Source organism: Acanthaster planci, linkage group LG12 (genome assembly GCF_054643075.1).
Source record: "Acanthaster planci isolate LZ-2023a linkage group LG12, COTS_SCS, whole genome shotgun sequence".
In the NCBI taxonomy this organism is placed as follows: Eukaryota; Metazoa; Echinodermata; class Asteroidea; order Valvatida; family Acanthasteridae; genus Acanthaster; species Acanthaster planci.
The window spans coordinates 1,072,252-1,090,078 of NC_141788.1; the positions used below are offsets into that span (position 1 = coordinate 1,072,252).

Sequence of the window (17,827 nt, forward strand, 5' to 3'; positions counted from 1 at the left end):
TCACAATGCAATCTCACCTGGGATGGAGGCCGTGTTGAGCTTTCAGAAATCCCCCCCATGTGACAAGAAATCTCCGCCCATGCACATAACATACCCATCATAGTATGAGGTCTCAAAGGAGGTAATTTAATTTCGTCATGTATACGTATCTCACAGCTGCAAGTTCGACGGCTGGAATTCTAATCTCCTTGAACTTCCTGGTATAACGGTGCTGGGTAAACTTTCAAGTGCAAGATGGCACGGAGGTTAGGTCAAAGAACTGCGTTTAAAGATGTCTACTTTGCAGCAAGTAAATAGCGCTTTTTAACTTCCGTGTGGAAAGATTTAGAATTAAGCCCGATGCCTTTGACAGTATATTTGTTTTTACTTCATGCCTTCCTTTTCCATCTTTTTGGAACATGTAAGTATTTAAGTTTGTTTCATTTTGGGATGATGCTGATCCATTATAAAGACCAAACGAGCAGAGTAATTTATTTCTATTTTGCTTGGATTATTTTTGTCATTAATACTAGTCAAGCTGTGTTCCACTTTCTTCGGTACACAGACGTCTTCGAGGGTTTCAGAGGAGAATGGCCAACAACCTGGCAAAGGAAGTTAAATGCATCCGTGAAGATATCTTTAAACGCGGGACCAAAGTCAGGATGTACAAAACTGAAAAAAGTAGTGACTCACTTGTGTGTACACACCCCAAGAGACATTGCGTGGTGGCGTCGAGTCAACGGCTTTCGTCTTCTTCGGCGGTTCCAACCCTTGCAGCTTATTCCTCGCCACAAGTTGCTATCGAGGTAAATTTTGTCATTAAAGTTTTGGACATTACATTATTGCTGTTGTTTTAGGCTCTGAAGGAGGGTCATAAGTTTGCAGCACAATCATCAAGTTGTTGATAAGCCAAGCAGCTCCAAGCAGTCATCATTGCACGTGTAACGTCCATAAGCTATAGCGTGTCTCACCATGAACGCCAAACTGGGCCCCTTAACTGATTTGCCAAGACGGTTACACTGAGAGCGGTATAGGCTTAAGTAAACTGTTCATTACAACTGTCCAAGAGTTTAAGTGGCTATTCTCCGGATTCCACTTATTGAATATTGCGATTTAGTTAACAGGTTAATACGTGGACATTCTGCGAGATTGTACAAGAGTGCAACGAAGTAGCCTACTGGATCCTACTTTTTTAAAAAGAGTGAAATGTATTTTTCCAAGTTCATAAGTCAGTTACGACATAATTATATTAAAGTTCGGTTTGACAAGATCTATTTTTGGAAACGTTTGTTTTCAAAAGTTACATTTTAAAGTTCTTTGCGAGAGAAATTTTACGAGGTACACTTCATTAAGTTCGTTTTATTTGATCTGTTTTTAGATCGCGCCATTTCGTTTCCGTCATGAATTGCTGCCAAGACGCTCATAGCAAACCGGCGCCTTCCATTTCCCTAACACAACTAGTACGTCTGGAGATGTACTTTTCTTTTTTATGTGTAACTAGCAAAAACGAAATTGAGAAACCACAATTTTTAAAAAAACAACGAACTTTGGAAAAATGCATCTCGTATTTTCAAAAATAAACTCCATTCTGTGAAATGTTGACTGCATGTCTCTAATGGGCTTTCGTGTGACTGCATGATGCATAAGTCTGTAAATGCAAGGCTTATGGCGGTTCGACATGCACAGTGCTTTCCATTTCCTTTGCCAGAAGGCCACCGCCTTATTTGGACTTGGTGCATGTAAAAGAGCAAAGGAGTAGCTATCGACGTGTGGGCACTGGTTAAAATGACATGAACTGTTCTTGTCAGTAGAGTACAAGAAGTTCCGCTTGTTCACACTGACAAGATTTTGACAGGATATTCGTGGACTCCGTGCCAGAACACAAGATTTAAAAAAATTTCCAATATGTCCTCAATCAAAGAAAAACGACGACAGGTGACATAAAAGAAAAATGTTGTCCCTCGAAAAAAGTTTGTCATCATCAGCCCCGAAATTTTTGGTCCCTTGTTCTCGGTCCACTCTTTTACCTATTTTAACCTTTTCATGGATGGCAATAGGTATGTGTACTTTTAAATGCCTGTCCTTTGGTTCGTTTATTTTCAGATTGCACAATGGAAGTCTTCTTATTTTTCCTGCTAGCATTGATGCCGTACTGCGCCTTGGCTTACCCGTCAGGGGCACCCGTGATCCGGTACCCAGAGGTATGCATCAGCATGTCACCGGGGCGTCACCACGGCAATAACACAGCTTCCGGACCGGCCCCCTACACCATCGAAGTCAGTGAGATGGGAAAATCCTTCCAGGGTAAGTTATTTGGTCGGCAAAATGTTAAAACCAACAATCAAATGAATGAGTCGGAACCTTCTTAATGACCCTCTTTAAACGTGTTTAAGGCCCCTCGGTCGATGCTGCGCAACCTCGTGCTAATCTGTTCCATGAGCTCAACTGGCCTGATAAGGTTGCAGGCCAGTAAATGGGTCCAAAATTGTCTGTGCGGACCATATCACGAGTTGGAGGCTCTCAAACTCTCTGCTATTAGAGCATTTTGTGGCATGCGACCAGGGTGATTTGCTAAGGAGGAGGCTGGAATCTAGGAGCAGCACTTCCAGCTTGTATTTCTGACAATATCAGACCAAACGGGGCCCTCCAAATCGCTCCATTTTGCAATGGAGTGTATAGGCATCAATTTTCAAAATGGCGATGTGCCTTAAGACTATTTTGAGGGGTGATCTTCTCTGAAGAGTAATATCTTCAAAAGTCATCTGTTAACCAGTAGGTGATCCACTGATAATATTCAGATAACTCAATATTATGCAGACTCCATAAAGACTAATGAAAGCCATGTTTGATTCAATATTTCGTTCTTTATTCAGAACATCTTCAGGAATGAGATAAGCCATACAGTTGTAACCTTATAACATGAGTCAGAGGGGGAGTAGTTGGCCAATCAGAGAGTCTAAACAGTAAACAAAGAATTGAATGGCTCACAGACAGCATCATCTTATAAACCAGTGGTAACAAGGTGTTAGGAGGCCAGCAGTAAGGTACATGTAACAAAGGAGAAGTGAGGTGTTGAATCATCCCATAAACAGAGTTAGCCAAACAAAGCAAGCTCTTTGGAGGCCCTTAATCCAGTGTTTAGAGATGGCTTGTAGCGACTGATGGCTAAAGCTTCCTTAAATAACAATTCCAGCCAATGTGTAGAATAATCAATAACGCTAGTGTTGCTAAGTATCAATGACTGGTAGGTGGAAAATTGAAAATTGTCTTGTTTGCCCGTATCCAGAAGAATAGGAAGATTAAGTAGCCCCAGGATGTGGTGAAAGCCTTCACATGATGATATATGGTCAACTTTTGGGCCCGGTTGAGTGTTCCTTGATTCTGTTGGTTAGACATCTGTCAGTTTTACCAATGTAATCGTTGTTGCAACCTGGACATTTAAAGTGATATACAACAGAACTACGGTACTCTTTGGGAGTCAAGTCCTTAGTTGGCAGCATATTCATCACTTTCTTAGATTTCCAAATAATTATGATTTTGACATTCTTAGTGAGGTGTCGATTAATCTTGTTGATGCATCTATGGACTATGTTTTGGCCTGCCTTTCCAGTGAAAGGTAGCCATAACCAGATTTTGGCTATGTCCGCATCCTCATTTATTTGGGGTGAATCGGCTTTAGACAGGTTTTGGTGTAGTTTCTTAAAGATGCGGTTGACTGTATGCAGCGGAAACCCAAAACCTAGGCTAAGCTTGCGCATCCTGGCCTGTCCAATCTGTAGGAGCTGACTAACGAGGACTTTTTTTCTGGTTCTTCCTATCGCAGTAACCATCCGTGCCAACCAGGGAGTCACTTTTTCCGGTTTCTTCGTGCAGGCGAGAAGCCAGGCTGACACATCTCTGACAAGCGCGCTCGGGACATTTGGGGACGTTCCACAAGACACAAAACTTCTTAACTGCACATCCACAGCGGTACGTCGGAGACTTTGAGACGCTTGGTGGCGACAAACATACCGGCCCCCTTTTTTTAAACCAATTTTGAGCATGCGGTCGTCGATCTATTAAACTGTGCGCGCATAGTTCTACCGGTACCTCTGCTGCCACCAGCATCTCAAAGTCTCCCATTGTTTTGTTTGATTACAGATGTTTTGAGTTGTTCACTTTATGATGAACTCCAACCCCAAAGATATTCGGTTCGTAAGTGTGACGTCACTTCAGTTTAAACCACGCCCACTGCACATGCACTGGACATAGGGGTGCACTGAACCAAGCTCCATTGAAAATAGTGTAAAATCAACCAAGTTCGGAGCCCCATGGCAGGCAACTGAAGTCCCTGAGGCCTCTCAAACAAAACAAATGTGTTGTTTGGTCCTTCGGGTTTCATTTGATTTTCAATTGTTAGTAGGTTAACCAATGAATTTTTTAATTATCCGCCCAAAACAAACTCACCCCCCCAAAAAAAGTGAATGTTGCCAAGCCCTCCCAGCGGCCATTTTTCAAATGACATCCCTTACCTTCTTCGGGCTCTTCTGACTAATTTTCAATCCCATTTGTGTCTGCTTTGCCCCCAGATGGGTGCCCCTGAATCTACAGAGATGATCCTGGGCCATACTGACACAATCCCGCCATTTCTTGGCCTAAACAGAGCCCTCTTTTCGAAACAATCTCTGGGGGGTACTTTTTGTGCGCCTCGGCCTAGCGGAGAAATTTCCTTGAATTGGGACACTGCACCCATAGGAGTTACATGCATTGAATGCCGTTTATACATGGGACCAAGGAACCGGAAGTTAACGCACAACTTGATCGGCGACCGGGAGCTTGCAAAACTTGGCGCGTCCGCCTTTGTGACGAAGTCACTTACAAACCGGATAGGTGTAAAATAAACGTGCTTAGTTCGAATCCTTTTTCGTTTGAGGTTGGTTTGGACCGTTGGTTTGTCACTGGTTATGTGGTTGGTCTGATGCCTGCTAGTTAGTATGTGATAAGGTGGTCTGTTTGTTGGTTAGTCCACTTTGTTTTGTTTTTTGATTCCAGTCCGTGACGGTGAACGAGTGAGGCAAACGGTTTCAAGTCAAATGTTATTCGGGGTTTTCTTTTCGTCTTGGTCCACAGGCCTACAGGCTTGGTGGCCATTATTGGGATATTTCAAAGTTAGGGGGTTCAAACTCAGGTAAGACTTGGGATAAAGACGAAACTGAATTTGGAAGAAAAAAAATTAAACAAGAAGAAACAACTAACGACAGCAAACCCACCTTTCCAACTCTCCAAACACGCACAAATCCTTAAAGTCTTCTCGAAGGCTCTGGTCATATAGTGGGGAAGGGGGGGGAGTTGGACACCACGTGACACTACATAGGAATCACTGTCCATGACACAGACGTACATCGTATATGGAATTTCGTCCTTAATCTTACATCTAAACGGTGTATTTTAAGCTTTTAGTACTTGTTCTCTCTTATTGACTACTTTGGTTCGAAAAATACCTCTCGATCACCACGAAAAAGTGTGTGTGTGTTGGAGGATTCTTGAACAGTAATTCATCTCTCTGGTCAAAACGTGTGTGGGGATATATTTTCCCAATCCCCAGGGATTTATGGCTCTGTTTATAATCAATGAGTAGGTTTGGGTATTAAGAACCTGACGTTCATTTTGTGTACTTATGTGGTCGGTCAATCCGCCCTGAGCAGAAGCACCCCCTCATTGTTTACAATACGCAGTGTGACCTTATAGCAAGATGCCAAGTGGAAGTTGACTATTTTGTTGTGTGACCAATCTCACAGGGAGCCTGGTCGCACAGCAACGACAAGGACAGGACTGAGGTGACAGCAACATGGATGCCACCATCAGAAAGCCAAGGCACTATCGCTTTCCAGTAAGAGCCGCACTATAAAAAGGAAGCCAATAAACCAAAGACGATCACTTTTCACAAGGTTTCTTTCAAAGAGGTTCCTCTGTCGAAGGGGTATACGTCTTTCTGTTCCCGTCTTATGGCGCCTTTCCCATTAAACGCAACGCACTCGTTCCATGGAGTAGATTTTTGTGTTCGTGAAAGTGAAACCCATGAACGCATCGTGTACGCAGCGCACCCCAAAAACGTACATATGGAAAGGCGTCTTTATCCGTCCGTGATGTGTGTAGTCACACGTGGCGTGCAACTTTGTTTGTCAACACTTCTCTTGTTTCAGTGTTAATTGGTTTGTTTCTGTTTTGTTTCTGAGGTTAACAAAAGTGGCACGAGAAAAAAAACAGGGACTATTGATGGGAATGATGAAGATTTTAAGACGTTGTAAACAGAGTTGTATGGAGTCACACAATCTGAATAGAGTCGAGAGGACTGTTGTTGGGGTTGGGGGAAAATAGTCCATCAACACCAACGTGGGTTATTACTCTTTGAGTGTGCATGAGATGACGCATGCAAGGCTGAGAATATACATGAAAAAAATACTTGAAGGAGTACGATACCCACAATTCCTTGCGATTTGGCGCTTCCTTCACATAAGCTTGTGGAAACGAATAGTCCTTCGCAATGGACTGTTAGGATGGAGTGCAGAGTGTACTTGTGCAAAGAGGGCTTCTGCCGATGTTTGTCTTGTTTCCTGACTGTAGACGTATTTGCAGTAGTAATACAACTTCAAATAATTATTGACTAATAAAAGTAACAGACCATTTTCACTCAAACCCTTGGCTACATTATTTTGAATCACCATTATGGTAGAAAAACAACATTGCTGCCCCATGATTGAGGTCTATACAGCTCCGTCAGATTACTTCACGAAATCGGAATAACGTTAACGTTTATTCTCATTGACTTCAGGGCAACGATTATACGTGGTCCAGAAAATGTTTACTGGGAAGGAGTCAAATCTCAGCCTGTCACGCCGAGTGCTGCTCCTGGTCCGGGTAAGTAGGCAAAAAATAAAAATAAAAACAAACAAAAACATGAAATTGATCTGCTGCTTGACTGATTACATTCGAAAAGGCAGGGGTCCTCAAACTTGGCCGTGTATGTATTTATAGTTTTCATACAATAACTTAGTCTGGTAATAGTTTTTAAACTAAATATGTTTCGATAATGATACATGCCCAGAGTGAGTTTGTTTTTTTACCTTTGCTTGCAGCTTCCAGTAGTGTCTTCTTTTTGACTTTCGCTATGTTGTTGGCCTTGATGGTGGGGCTACCGTAACCGAGTAAACGCGCCCTCTCGTGACATTCTCTGAGACTTGTCACATGCATGATTGTGCGCAACGCTTCGTCCGAAGTATGTCTTCTCCAGCTGCACGTATGCGGGCACATTCTGACGATAGACGTAGCCGTAGCTCTAGAAGTCTGTTTCGGAGAGGGCGTTAGAATTTGTAAAGCAGTGATGAATCGTAAATTTTCTTCGCATGGGTGTTATACGTCAGAAGCTTGCTCAGTTATGCTACTCCAAGTCTCAAGTTGATACAGAAAGGTTTGCATTTGCATTAAACTGATCTAAACTGCACTGGTTCCTTAATCGCTGCATTTTAATGATAAGATTATAAACTTTGCAGTTTTGCCAATAAACACAAAGAAAAAAGAGTGGCCAAGTAATTTTTATTTGCTTCTTATAATCGTTTTAATCATTTTGTGTGTACTTACCGGGCTCACGTAGCTAATGACAATATGACGTAACACTTTAAAAACTATATCACGTACCAAGAATTAGCGCTTTCATGTACTGACAATCAAAGTTTGCATATAATCAAGCTTATAATCGCAGAAACATGCATGATGTAGAAAACAATTAGCTTTGTACATACTTAGGCTACCTAGGTTTCCTTAAAAATCTACAATCTAATCTAAACACAAAGAATATTTACAACGATGAACCTACAAACTAAAGAGTTACTCCAAAATAAATGTCCAAACCTTTTGGGGAGTTGAGATTATCGCTTTGCAAGTGGTGATCATTGAGAGTAATCCATTTTAATATAACGACGTTTAAAGCTGTTAAAGCTCTCTTAAAGACCGCGGGAAAAAAATAACAGTTACTTCCACAAGGATAAAAACATGCCTTAAACACCTTTACGGAAGTTCCTGTACAGTTACCGATATGTCAATATACCACTTTGATTATGACAAAATGTTAACGATAGCACATATAGATGCAAAGGTGAATAAAATGTAAGCTGTATAAATCCACAGTAAATTTATTCGCTTAAAAAACCTGCAATAAACCATGCATTGTGTGGTACCATTTTGAATTTGCAAGATGCTAATATTTTGTAACTGTTTTTAATAAGAACGTTTCTGAATACCACCATGAGAAAAAGACAGAGAATTCAAGGCTCCAAACGACTTATATTTGATACTGTTTTCAATTTTCAATTACGAAAACCCCTTGACAGACTCTTTGTCTTTGGACGATCATTCGCAAACTGTTAAGTTTTTCCAGTTTTCTGCTGTTCTGTTTTAATTTTTTGTCTTGGTTTATAGTAGGGAAAACAAGTAAATATAAGTATATTTGATGCGGTATTTTGACAAATGATTTCCCATATCAATTCATCTAGGTCAAAGATTAATGCGTAACAAAGTTCTTTGGCATAGTTCACCCAGCTACTGGAGAAAACTCACAAGGGGATTTACACAAGCGATTGAGGCGAAAGCCATCACACAGGGTTGATTGTTCTTCAACTTGAGCTCTGTGTTAGGAATTTAAGGGAATGCGAGTTGAATCATCGAGAGTATTCCTCGTCTCTCAAATTTCTGCGACAATCCCTTTTTTTCTATCCGCGGATTCTCGAAAACTTATACACTTTGTCACCGATCACATTTTTAATACGATAAAGCTCCCTCTGACGGCATATCGACCCTCATTAATTAAGCTATTTTCATTTTCAAATAAAACTGAAACTTCACCAACACTGCATTTTGTTCAGTGACAGTTTGTTCTAAAATACAAGCAAACGTTAATTGGGAATTAGCCAGAAAAGATTAATGATAATTATTTCATTTAATGACTTGTATTGCGTGAAAACCGACTGACACGACTAGCACTGTCATGTACTCTACTCTTGAACAGAGAACAGCACCGGTGGAGATGGAACAAGTTTTAGCTCGCTTTAAGCTATAATTACTATACACTAAATTGACAAAATTAAAAAAAAACCTCGTACTAACTAAACGTGCGCCTGCATAGGTATTGCACCCTGGTGGACAGGCTTGTACGATGTCGTGCCGTGTCTGTGCTTGATGTAGAGCCCAATGACAAAAATAATGACGATGGCAGGAACCATGAGAACGAGGACGACAATCACCCAGATTGCGGGAAACACGGCTGCATTATTGTAAAATGGAAAAAGACAGAGACTAATTAAGGAGGGGGAACGATTACAAGAGTATTGCTGATAACGCCCTCCTGCTGCCGATGAGTTCCAGTTGGACGTTCGTGTATATCAAATGATGTAACAACGACGTCTTGGACCGAGACTAATATTCAATATGCAATATATCAACATATAAATTGATTTGCAATATTATGCAAACTAACAACGTCATAAAGATTTGTCACAGTTCGTCCTTTTCTGAGTAATTTGAGTGATTTCACTTTCAGTGACCAACAGTTAATGATAATCACCTTTAGATCCAACATGTTTTCCATCTGGCCCTAGGGTTGCAGAACTTTCTCCGATTTGGCCAGCAGCCCCATCGCTATCGCCTCTCATGACATCAGAGGCGTTACCAACTACATTCAGAGGATTAAAATGTAGTGTAGGTTTAGAAATTCTGGATGGACAAGAAACAGGCAGAAAGTTTACTTAGGTTTGAATCGCATTATGTCCATTACGGATACTTGGAAAAATCAGTTATGCCATCTTATTAAGGTAAAATCCGTGGCGTAACTACGGGGGGGGGCGTGCCCCCCTCGCAGATGCCTGTGGGCCCCCTCGGTCCCCTTTTGAAATGTGTGAATAGGCCTAACCCCCCTCTGTTGGGTTTATATAAAGATATGCCGCTGCAGTTCATTTCTTGCGCCTCGTGTTCCCTCCTGAATTGGAATTTTAGGCCTAGTCATACCATAAATATTGTGTAATTACGTTGCCATTCTTTTACTGTAAACATATTGCCATGCCTTGTCCATAGTGCCAGGTAACTGCGACTATTAACGGTAAGACGACGAGTACGCTGTCAATATACTTACCCGGGGTTGGCGGTTCAGGGACCGAAGTAACCGTTGTTGACTCGACGGTGATCGGATTGGTGGAGCCCGTAGTAAGAAGCCTTACTGTAGTGGTACTGGGTGGAGTCGTAGTTTCTGGGGTCGGGGTTGTGGGCTTGGTACTAAGGCAAACTAAACGGACTACTCCCGATTCGCAGTCAGCGATGGCCCAACCGTTGTGGGAACAGTCTACTAATCGCTCTTCTTTCCCAGAGCACACGACGTCATCCAACATAATGGGCCGGAAACCACCAGCGGGATCCAAGGTAAGGGCGACTGAAGGATCGGCAGCCCAGTAGCCCAGTTGCCGACAGGCGACGTCACTGTTAATCGTATCCCAGTTGTCCCCACAGACTACACCCCAGACACCCTGGTAGTGCACCTGTAGTCGACCTCGGAGAGGATCTTCACTATCGGAAAATCGAACGGCCCCATCTGCGAATGGGCATCATCAGAGACTTATTACAAAGCTATTTCATTAAAGGAATTGCTACATTTTGCTTCATATCAATGTGTTCGTCATCTGAAGCACTGTCTTTAGTTTCATCATTGTCAGCGTCGTCGTCGCTAAGGGACGCTGTGTTTGTAGACAGTTTGTTATTGTATCGTTTGTCTGGTGGGTTGCCACTGTTCACCATTAACGTATTCAAATACACGTATTGTCGTCGTATTCACCGTCATTTGCTTGAGTATTTCTTCCCATTTTAGCCATGATACATATTCGAATAATGTGTCTTTGAAGAAACTAAAAATGCATAGTTCGACTCCAATACACAAGGATATGAGAGACAGAATGAAGGGAAGAAATAAACTTTGTAGGAGTTTTGTTGGAGCATAGAGCAGAAAGGAGACGGCGGAGCAAGAAGCCTTCCGTCATTGAGAGAGACAGGCTACACAGACGGATAATACGACCGACAGACAGACTCAGTCTGGTAAGATTTGAAGCCAAGGTTGAGGGAGATATAGGGGAAGGACGCATTGAGAATTCTCCCTGTCATGGAATGGAACAGTCCGACACAGATAAAGAGACGGACAAACAAACAACTACGTTATTTGCCTGTTCACCTTGCATTTCTCGAGCCGGTTTGGGTGCGGTACAAACTGCACTCGCATCTTGAGAATGCTGACACTCGTTAACCCCCCATCTAGCGTGATTGCAGAATGCCAGTTCAGACTCTCGTCCCTCGCACGTGACCTGATCCAGATGGATTACCCCCGTCCCCTCACGGTAGAAAGCCCCCGGGAGGGCGCTCTCTGCTGAAGGGTAGCCCAGCTGACGACACACCACCGAGGCTGCCTCCAAGTTCCAGTCTCGGTCGCACACGGTTCCCCATTCTCCCTGGTACTTGATTTCGACACGCCCACGATGGGGATAGCGTCCGTCTCTTAAACGCACTCTACCATCTGTAAAAAGAACCGTAAGTTATTTGCACAGTTTGCTTGAAATTTGTTGGTGAACACTCGTTGCTGACACCATTGAACACCCAGAATAGATTTAAACATGCGGACATTGGAATGTTGTCTTCAGTGCATCATTAACTTAGAAAGTTAGCTCCCGCAGCGTGTTTGGACGAGTTATTACTCAAAGTCTTAAAAGAAAAAGTCTGATATTTCATTTCCATTTGTTGTAGAAAATGATACGCTAGGCAGAAATGAGTGACTAATACCCTGTCCGTTCTGCAGCTCTTGCACGTTTCGTAATCCGTGAAAGAATATCAGGAACATACCCAACTTCTTTCCGAAATGATATAAGAAATTCGCAAAAATTTATTATTTATTGAGTATCTTCAAATTTGTTATTGGAATGGGCTGGATATGAGTGTACCACAAATTTAAAAGCAACAGCAATTGAATGAATATGGAGAAGTTGTCAGTTTTTCGAACCTTCTGTAGTGACTGGTTTATGAACCAGGGGTGCGCCACAAATGACGCCGACGTCCTCGATGTGTTTGCAGGCGCCACCCCGCCAGGAATGAACACAGTCCTCCAGTCTGTTCTCCGAGCCTTCGCACTCCACGTTGTCAAAGAAGATGGGATTGATGGAGTCCTCGTCCAGGAAGTAGGAGTAAGATAGAGAGGCTCGAGCCGGTCTAAAGCCAAGCTGTCGACAGACGACGGTGGCGTCTTCGATGGTCCAGTCCTTGTCACACACCGTGCCCCAGACGCCCTGGTAGGAGACTTCGACTTGCCCGCTGGCAGCGTTGGTCCCGGCCACCAGGCGAAGTGCACCATCTATATAGAGACAAGAGTAGATATCCCGAGTGCAGTCTTAAATTTGCAGCAAATTTTGAGGAGAAAAACAGGCTAGCTCTTTTTCGTCAACTTTTCTTCTAAGATGAGCGCTCAGCTTGATTAGAGCATCGTGGGTTACAAGAACAGTGTTAAAGTAAAAGGAGCACAATCATCGGTTGGACTCCTTCAGCTACAACTCCACTGTCTTCCCATTGTAGTATTTAAATATCCATGTGGGAAGGACGAAGTGATTTCTTGGATGATTTTGGGAGTTGGATTTCTAACTTTTTGTAGGGACACAGAAAACACATTCTGTGAGAGTGGATGTCAATGGATTATGAGCCAGAATTATGTTAACATATTTGATTTCTTTTGAACTCAAAAGACCCGGTAAAATTGTTGGTTATCTAAGTTATTTTACCTTCTGGTGGTGTGTATGTCTTGCAGCTGACCATGAAGTCATCAGCGTGCGTGCAGTCATTTTCTCCCCAAGTGTCGTGGGCGCAGAACGCCAATTTTGACTCAATCCCCTCGCACATCACGTGACCCAGCTGAATGACTCCTGATCCTGGCCCGAATCCCCCACTAGGTACAGCGTTGGGTGGGTCAGCCCTCTCGTAACCCAGCTGCCTGCAGACTACGTCGGGTACCTTGGTGTCGTTCTGGTCACGGCAGATGGTTCCCCATTCTCCTTGGTAATAAATCTCCACGCGGCCATTGTGGGACAGGGTACCACCGGCAAGACGTATTGAACCATCTGAAGAAATTTTGATTTTTGATTAGAAAAAGATATTAAAAAATTCACCACTAGACCACTGGTAAAGATATTCTTGTAAACGCAACCGTCACGAGTTTGCAATTTCCAAAAAGAAGAAATGCTTCATTCATCATAAATAATAATGGGGACTGATCGTCTGAATTTTACTTATAGACGTATATTGTTTTATTTTGGGTGTAATTACTTCAGTTGATAGATGATTTCGTTCATTCCTTCGGAAACAAATCGCTGTTTTCCTTTTTCAAACCAAGCTCCTCAGACATAGTGCAAGTCACCTTTAATTTCCGAAGGAGCAGGCGTTGCTTGGTCTTCTCCAATGCTGCACAACACCCCAATGTCTTGTGTGTGGTTGCAGAAGGTAGGCCCCTCCCAGCTGGTCTTGGGACATTTTCCCAAACCATCTTCGTACCCGCCACAGTTGAGACCGTCCAGCAGGATCGGACCTGTGCCCTCTCCGAAGGTTTCGCGCGCCGACCGCACGCCACTGTAGCCCAGCTGTCGGCACACGACGATGGCAGCATTCTGGCTCCACGTTTCTGCGCAGATGGTCCCCCAAGAGCCTCCGTAGTAGATCTCTACACGACCCTGGTAAGGTTGGAACCCACCCTTTAAACGCACACTGCCATCTGTGAACCAATTACAAGTTTAAAACCTCAATATTCCTTTAGCAAGTTTGAAATTTTCCTGACGGCCAGGAGTGGATACTCGACGGGAGTGTGACCGGGACTTGTTCTTCGTTTATGTTTGCCTCAGAGTTTACCAAAAAACCCAGATAATTACGCGGACTTAACCATGACAAACTTTTAATCAAATGAAACTGACTGAGGGCGACACAATTAAAACGATCTTTTGTCTAAGAATTCAGATTCATATTCTTGACCTAAAAATTAGAGAAACAGCCCCCCAAGAAAAATCTATTTGCACTTTACTGCTTTTCATTTCGTGTAATATTTCCTTTCCCTTTTGTCTTTTGTAGGCCCTGCTTCAGCCCAAACCTGGAACATTCTTTAAATTGCATTTAAATAAAAGCTGTTTTCTTAATTAAGTCTGATATCTGTGACAGTTCTACTCACCGGGTAGTAAAGAGTTGGAATGAGGTGAAGAAACGTCTGATGTACCATCGGTTGGAATACTGTCTGCTGGCAATCAGAAAACAACATGAACTTTCAGGGAGTGTCTGACACTTGGAATATTTTTGCATTAATCCATTGTTCGAGATGTCGCATATCGATGTAAAAGACCTGTAACGTTCGTAATTGACCGAGAATTGAACTTGGAAATGGCATGACAAATTCTGGAGCGAACAGATGGCCCAGTAGCCAATTAACATAACACTGTTGCTTGAATTTCATCAGACTGTCTAAATATTGACTGTAAAATGGATATTACATTACATCGTATCACTTTACATTTTCTTCATACAATGTGAGACAATTCCACTGGCAGACCCATGAGACCATCACCCCAGGGTAACTTGCTTCATCGCTTAAAAAATGGCTCACCGGAAAATTTGTTCTGCGTCCACCAGCGGGCAGCGCAGACTTGCACAAGATACATGTGTTTCTATACCGTCGTAACCCCTCGGATGCAGAAGCGTCATTCGATGCTTCATTAATGGAGGTTTTAGGTTTTAATGTTGTGATACGTTAGTGTTTATTTTGTCATATTATCACAGTACAATGCTTCAAATTGACTATGTTATCATCCTCAAGCATACATCCTTTTGAGGAAAGCTATTTTCTGGCTTGAAAATGTCGCAACTTAGACTCTTTGCAGAACAGTGTTCCCATAAAATGAGAGGATTTCACCATCACAGCAAGCTCCTCTAGAACACAGATACTCTGGAGTCCTAACAAAATTATGTCTTTCTGTCTTTCTTTTATTTGCTTACTTTGTTTTTGCGCGAATACACTCGATTAAAATTCGGAACAACATGGACCTCATGCGCTAATGTTATGGTAGGGTGTAGAAAGTCACTTCAAAAGCAACATATGCGGACCCCATTTCAGTGTATAGGTTGGAGACACCAGGGTATACAATCACGACTACACGGTTGAGTGAAAATTTGACAAGTTCTTGTTTGTGTGAGCTACTTTGCGGGCTGTTAAGCTAAGCGTACCTTGAATTTTTCACAACCCCGGGACACTTAGGAGGTTGTGGTACGCTTTTCATCGGCTTTGCGTGCCAGACTTGTAGTATCGGCCCTGGCCTTCCGCATCATTAATCACAACAGAATAGGAAATAATCCATATGTAAAACAAAAATAATGCACCCGTGTATTACAGAAAAGTGTTTGGTTCGTCACAGCTGGCTCTATAGCAAGTTCAAGGACAGTGCTTTAGTAAACTTGAATTTGACCTTTGACCTATCCCCCATGACACCTCCTGAGGCGTTTCACATCCCAAACTTGAACCTGCCATTATTTTCGCCATTGTTCTCTGGAAGAATAAAAAGTTTGCCAGGGGCAGGTAAAGGTGCAGGTACAATTGTTTAAGCTGTTCGTAGGTTAGGCCAAGCCCTAAACAGCTCGGAAGAGGGAGAATTTCACAGCTTTCATTCAGGCCTGATGCTCGGAGCGATGGCTCTAGACTAGCAAAGCAAATATATCCCCATCGACGGAGTACTATTCTCACGGTATAGGATTCATAACAGGCCTTGAACTCGGTAAAAAAAATGGTTTGCCAGGTGCTTTTATTTATCCGGATATTTGTAATCAACATGCAGCTTCATTGACAATCTGCAGTCATTTGCAAAAGTTTAAGACCACCTGAAATTTTGTTGGTATTTTTGTCACTGGGCCTGCACTTTACATCGTCTCACTGACTGATTACTTAATGTTTTTACAGTGGTGCATAACATCAGTAGAGTGTTAGACATGTGTGCCCATTCGAATGAAATGTTTGACAAAGACAAGTCTTGCATGGCATTTTGTCTGTAAGGCAGCATGGGGTAAAAAGCCAGTCTAAGTAATCAGAAATAAAGGAGGGCAGACTAAATATTAGACTGTTACCGTTTCATTTCAAATCATGGAAATGTAGTTTGCTGTTTAACCAGGACACTTACGTTACACATTGAAAATAAACATAAGTCACCATAATTGGATTAAGTTTGGTTTTCCTTCAGGTTAATGCACTCTGTATGGGTAATCCTAAACTGTTGTCAATGACGGTATACCCATACTTCATTTTTTTTACACTTCTCAAAAATTGGAACAAACACAGTGCATATTGTAATATCCGGAAAAAATGATTTCGGATAAACGTATTTTCATTTTAAGCCACTTGCAGATTTAAAATGCAGACGCCATCTTCAATGAATATTTCTGTAAATTAGCAGCAATGAACTCGACCCGTACGGTTTTCCAAGCATCAGGAAAAAAGCATCTGTTTTGACACACTACCCAGCTGTCACCAAAAAGCTCATGTAATCAGCCCTCTTGAAAGCTCGATCGAGTGTGAGCCAGGGAGTGGGGCGGATACGTCCCTCACGTCCCAGCGTCTGCATCAGTTGAACATTATATGTTTACTGTATATTCTTTACCTGCGTCTTGGGCGTACCCAGGAGAGGACACTTGTAGCAGTACTATTCCAAGAACAAAGGCACCGGAGACGACAGCCATGTTTTCACCAGAAGTACTCTAACAGGTCACAGCATGAACAGCTCACGAGAAAATAGGCATCTGCCGCACTCACCGAGAAGTCTCTTATGTGCACTAGCAAATAAGACACCAACATCTGACTGACCTAGGAGTATCGATGCGTGCACCACAGACCTCGTGTCTGTAAAAGAGTCCATCCATTATGTGCACGCTGTGATGAGGGTCAAGTACATGTATGTTAATACATGTAGGCATGTACACACACTCCATCCCTTTTATTATGTTGTCTGCTGTGACGTCACGTTCATGGACATAATACCCCAAGCCGAGTGCGAGGCGACGTACGTTTTTGCAGCCTCGCATATAGCAGTAAATCTCGCACCAACCTCACCCGTACTAACCCTTTCGTTTCAAGCACAGGTTGTATGCTTATTTACTTGTATTGGCGCAAAAGGGACAGGAAAAAACCCAGAGCAATAACACACACAAAAAAAATCCACGATTCAGAGGAACTGGTTTTATTCTTGCTGTCCTGGCGCAGTCATACGCTTGCTTTAAGCAGCACAAGAGGGAAATTGTGCTTAGCATAACAGGGAGTGCTTTCTAGCGAAAGAGAAACCTCTTCAGTAGCCTTTCGATTTGTTCGCACAAACGGAATGTCTCTGTTTTGTCCTTTGCAAGTTGACAATAAACATGCTTCGGCAGGTTGTATATCCATCATTATGTTTTCATATAATTGCTACCACCTCCTTTCATCTTCGGGCATTTAAAACCCAGCATTATTTTAATTGTGTTACTTTCCACGGTACCTGCATTTGTTACCGATCTAAAAAAAGAAACGGCGAGCTACCAGAGCGACGTTTTGAAAAAATCTTTATAATAATCATGTAAGTCAGCGAAGCCTCAACAATCCTACAAGAAACTCCCCCTCACCGGCACAGAAGCAAGGAGGAAGATTGGAAAGATTTTTATTTAAGATCCCGCACGCCCCTTGTCCAGGAACGACAAAGACTGTATTTCACACCATTGCAACAGACATCGGTTGCGCATGTTCATTGCAGCC

General features: G+C 42.6%; 2 protein-coding genes across 4 annotated transcripts; one reads left to right on the plus strand and one right to left on the minus strand.

Annotated features, from left to right (window-relative positions):
• The first annotated feature begins 624 nt into the window (after window positions 1-624).
• Window positions 625-8,208, plus strand: LOC110982790 (putative defense protein 3). Its single transcript, XM_022241466.2, has 6 exons — window positions 625-785; window positions 2,083-2,283; window positions 3,803-3,948; window positions 5,757-5,848; window positions 6,791-6,876; window positions 7,095-8,208. The coding sequence occupies exons 2-6, from the start codon at window positions 2,091-2,093 to the stop codon at window positions 7,157-7,159; spliced, it is 582 nt and encodes a 193-aa protein (XP_022097158.2). The 5' UTR covers window positions 625-785; window positions 2,083-2,090; the 3' UTR covers window positions 7,160-8,208.
• On the minus strand, window positions 7,549-17,037 carry LOC110982788 (scavenger receptor cysteine-rich domain-containing protein DMBT1-like). 3 transcript variants are annotated; one of them, XM_022241461.2, is made up of 9 exons: window positions 16,707-17,028; window positions 14,240-14,305; window positions 13,442-13,792; window positions 12,810-13,145; window positions 12,041-12,388; window positions 11,222-11,560; window positions 10,139-10,591; window positions 9,575-9,682; window positions 7,549-9,274 (listed from the first exon to the last, which is right to left on the minus strand). In XM_022241461.2, exons 1-9 carry the CDS (start codon window positions 16,783-16,785, stop codon window positions 9,117-9,119), a joined length of 2,238 nt encoding a protein of 745 aa, XP_022097153.2. In that variant the 5' UTR covers window positions 16,786-17,028; the 3' UTR covers window positions 7,549-9,116. The 3 variants fall into 3 exon arrangements, with proteins under 3 accessions (XP_022097153.2, XP_022097154.2, XP_087000518.1); XM_022241462.2 differs by having other exon boundaries at window positions 14,240-14,302; window positions 16,707-17,026; XM_087144392.1 differs by lacking the exon at window positions 7,549-9,274 and having other exon boundaries at window positions 9,584-9,723; window positions 16,707-17,037.
• Window positions 17,038-17,827: the final 790 nt, after the last annotated feature.

Excerpts from the sequence above, each read along its gene's own strand:
- LOC110982790 (XM_022241466.2), top strand. The coding sequence starts at position 2,091 with ATGGAAGTCTTCTTATTTTTCCTGCTAGCATTGATGCCGTACTGCGCC. Across the intron at positions 2,284-3,802 it reads GATGGGAAAATCCTTCCAGG|TAACCATCCGTGCCAACCAG; the intron begins GTAAGTTATTTG and ends TTCCTATCGCAG. Across the intron at positions 3,949-5,756 it reads TTAACTGCACATCCACAGCG|GGAGCCTGGTCGCACAGCAA; the intron begins GTACGTCGGAGA and ends CCAATCTCACAG.
- LOC110982788 (XM_022241461.2), bottom strand. The coding sequence starts at position 16,785 with ATGGCTGTCGTCTCCGGTGCCTTTGTTCTTGGAATAGTACTGCTACAA. Across the intron at positions 14,306-16,706 it reads TGGGTACGCCCAAGACGCAG|CAGACAGTATTCCAACCGAT; the intron begins GTAAAGAATATA and ends TCTGATTGCCAG. Across the intron at positions 13,793-14,239 it reads TTCCAACTCTTTACTACCCG|ATGGCAGTGTGCGTTTAAAG; the intron begins GTGAGTAGAACT and ends ATTGGTTCACAG.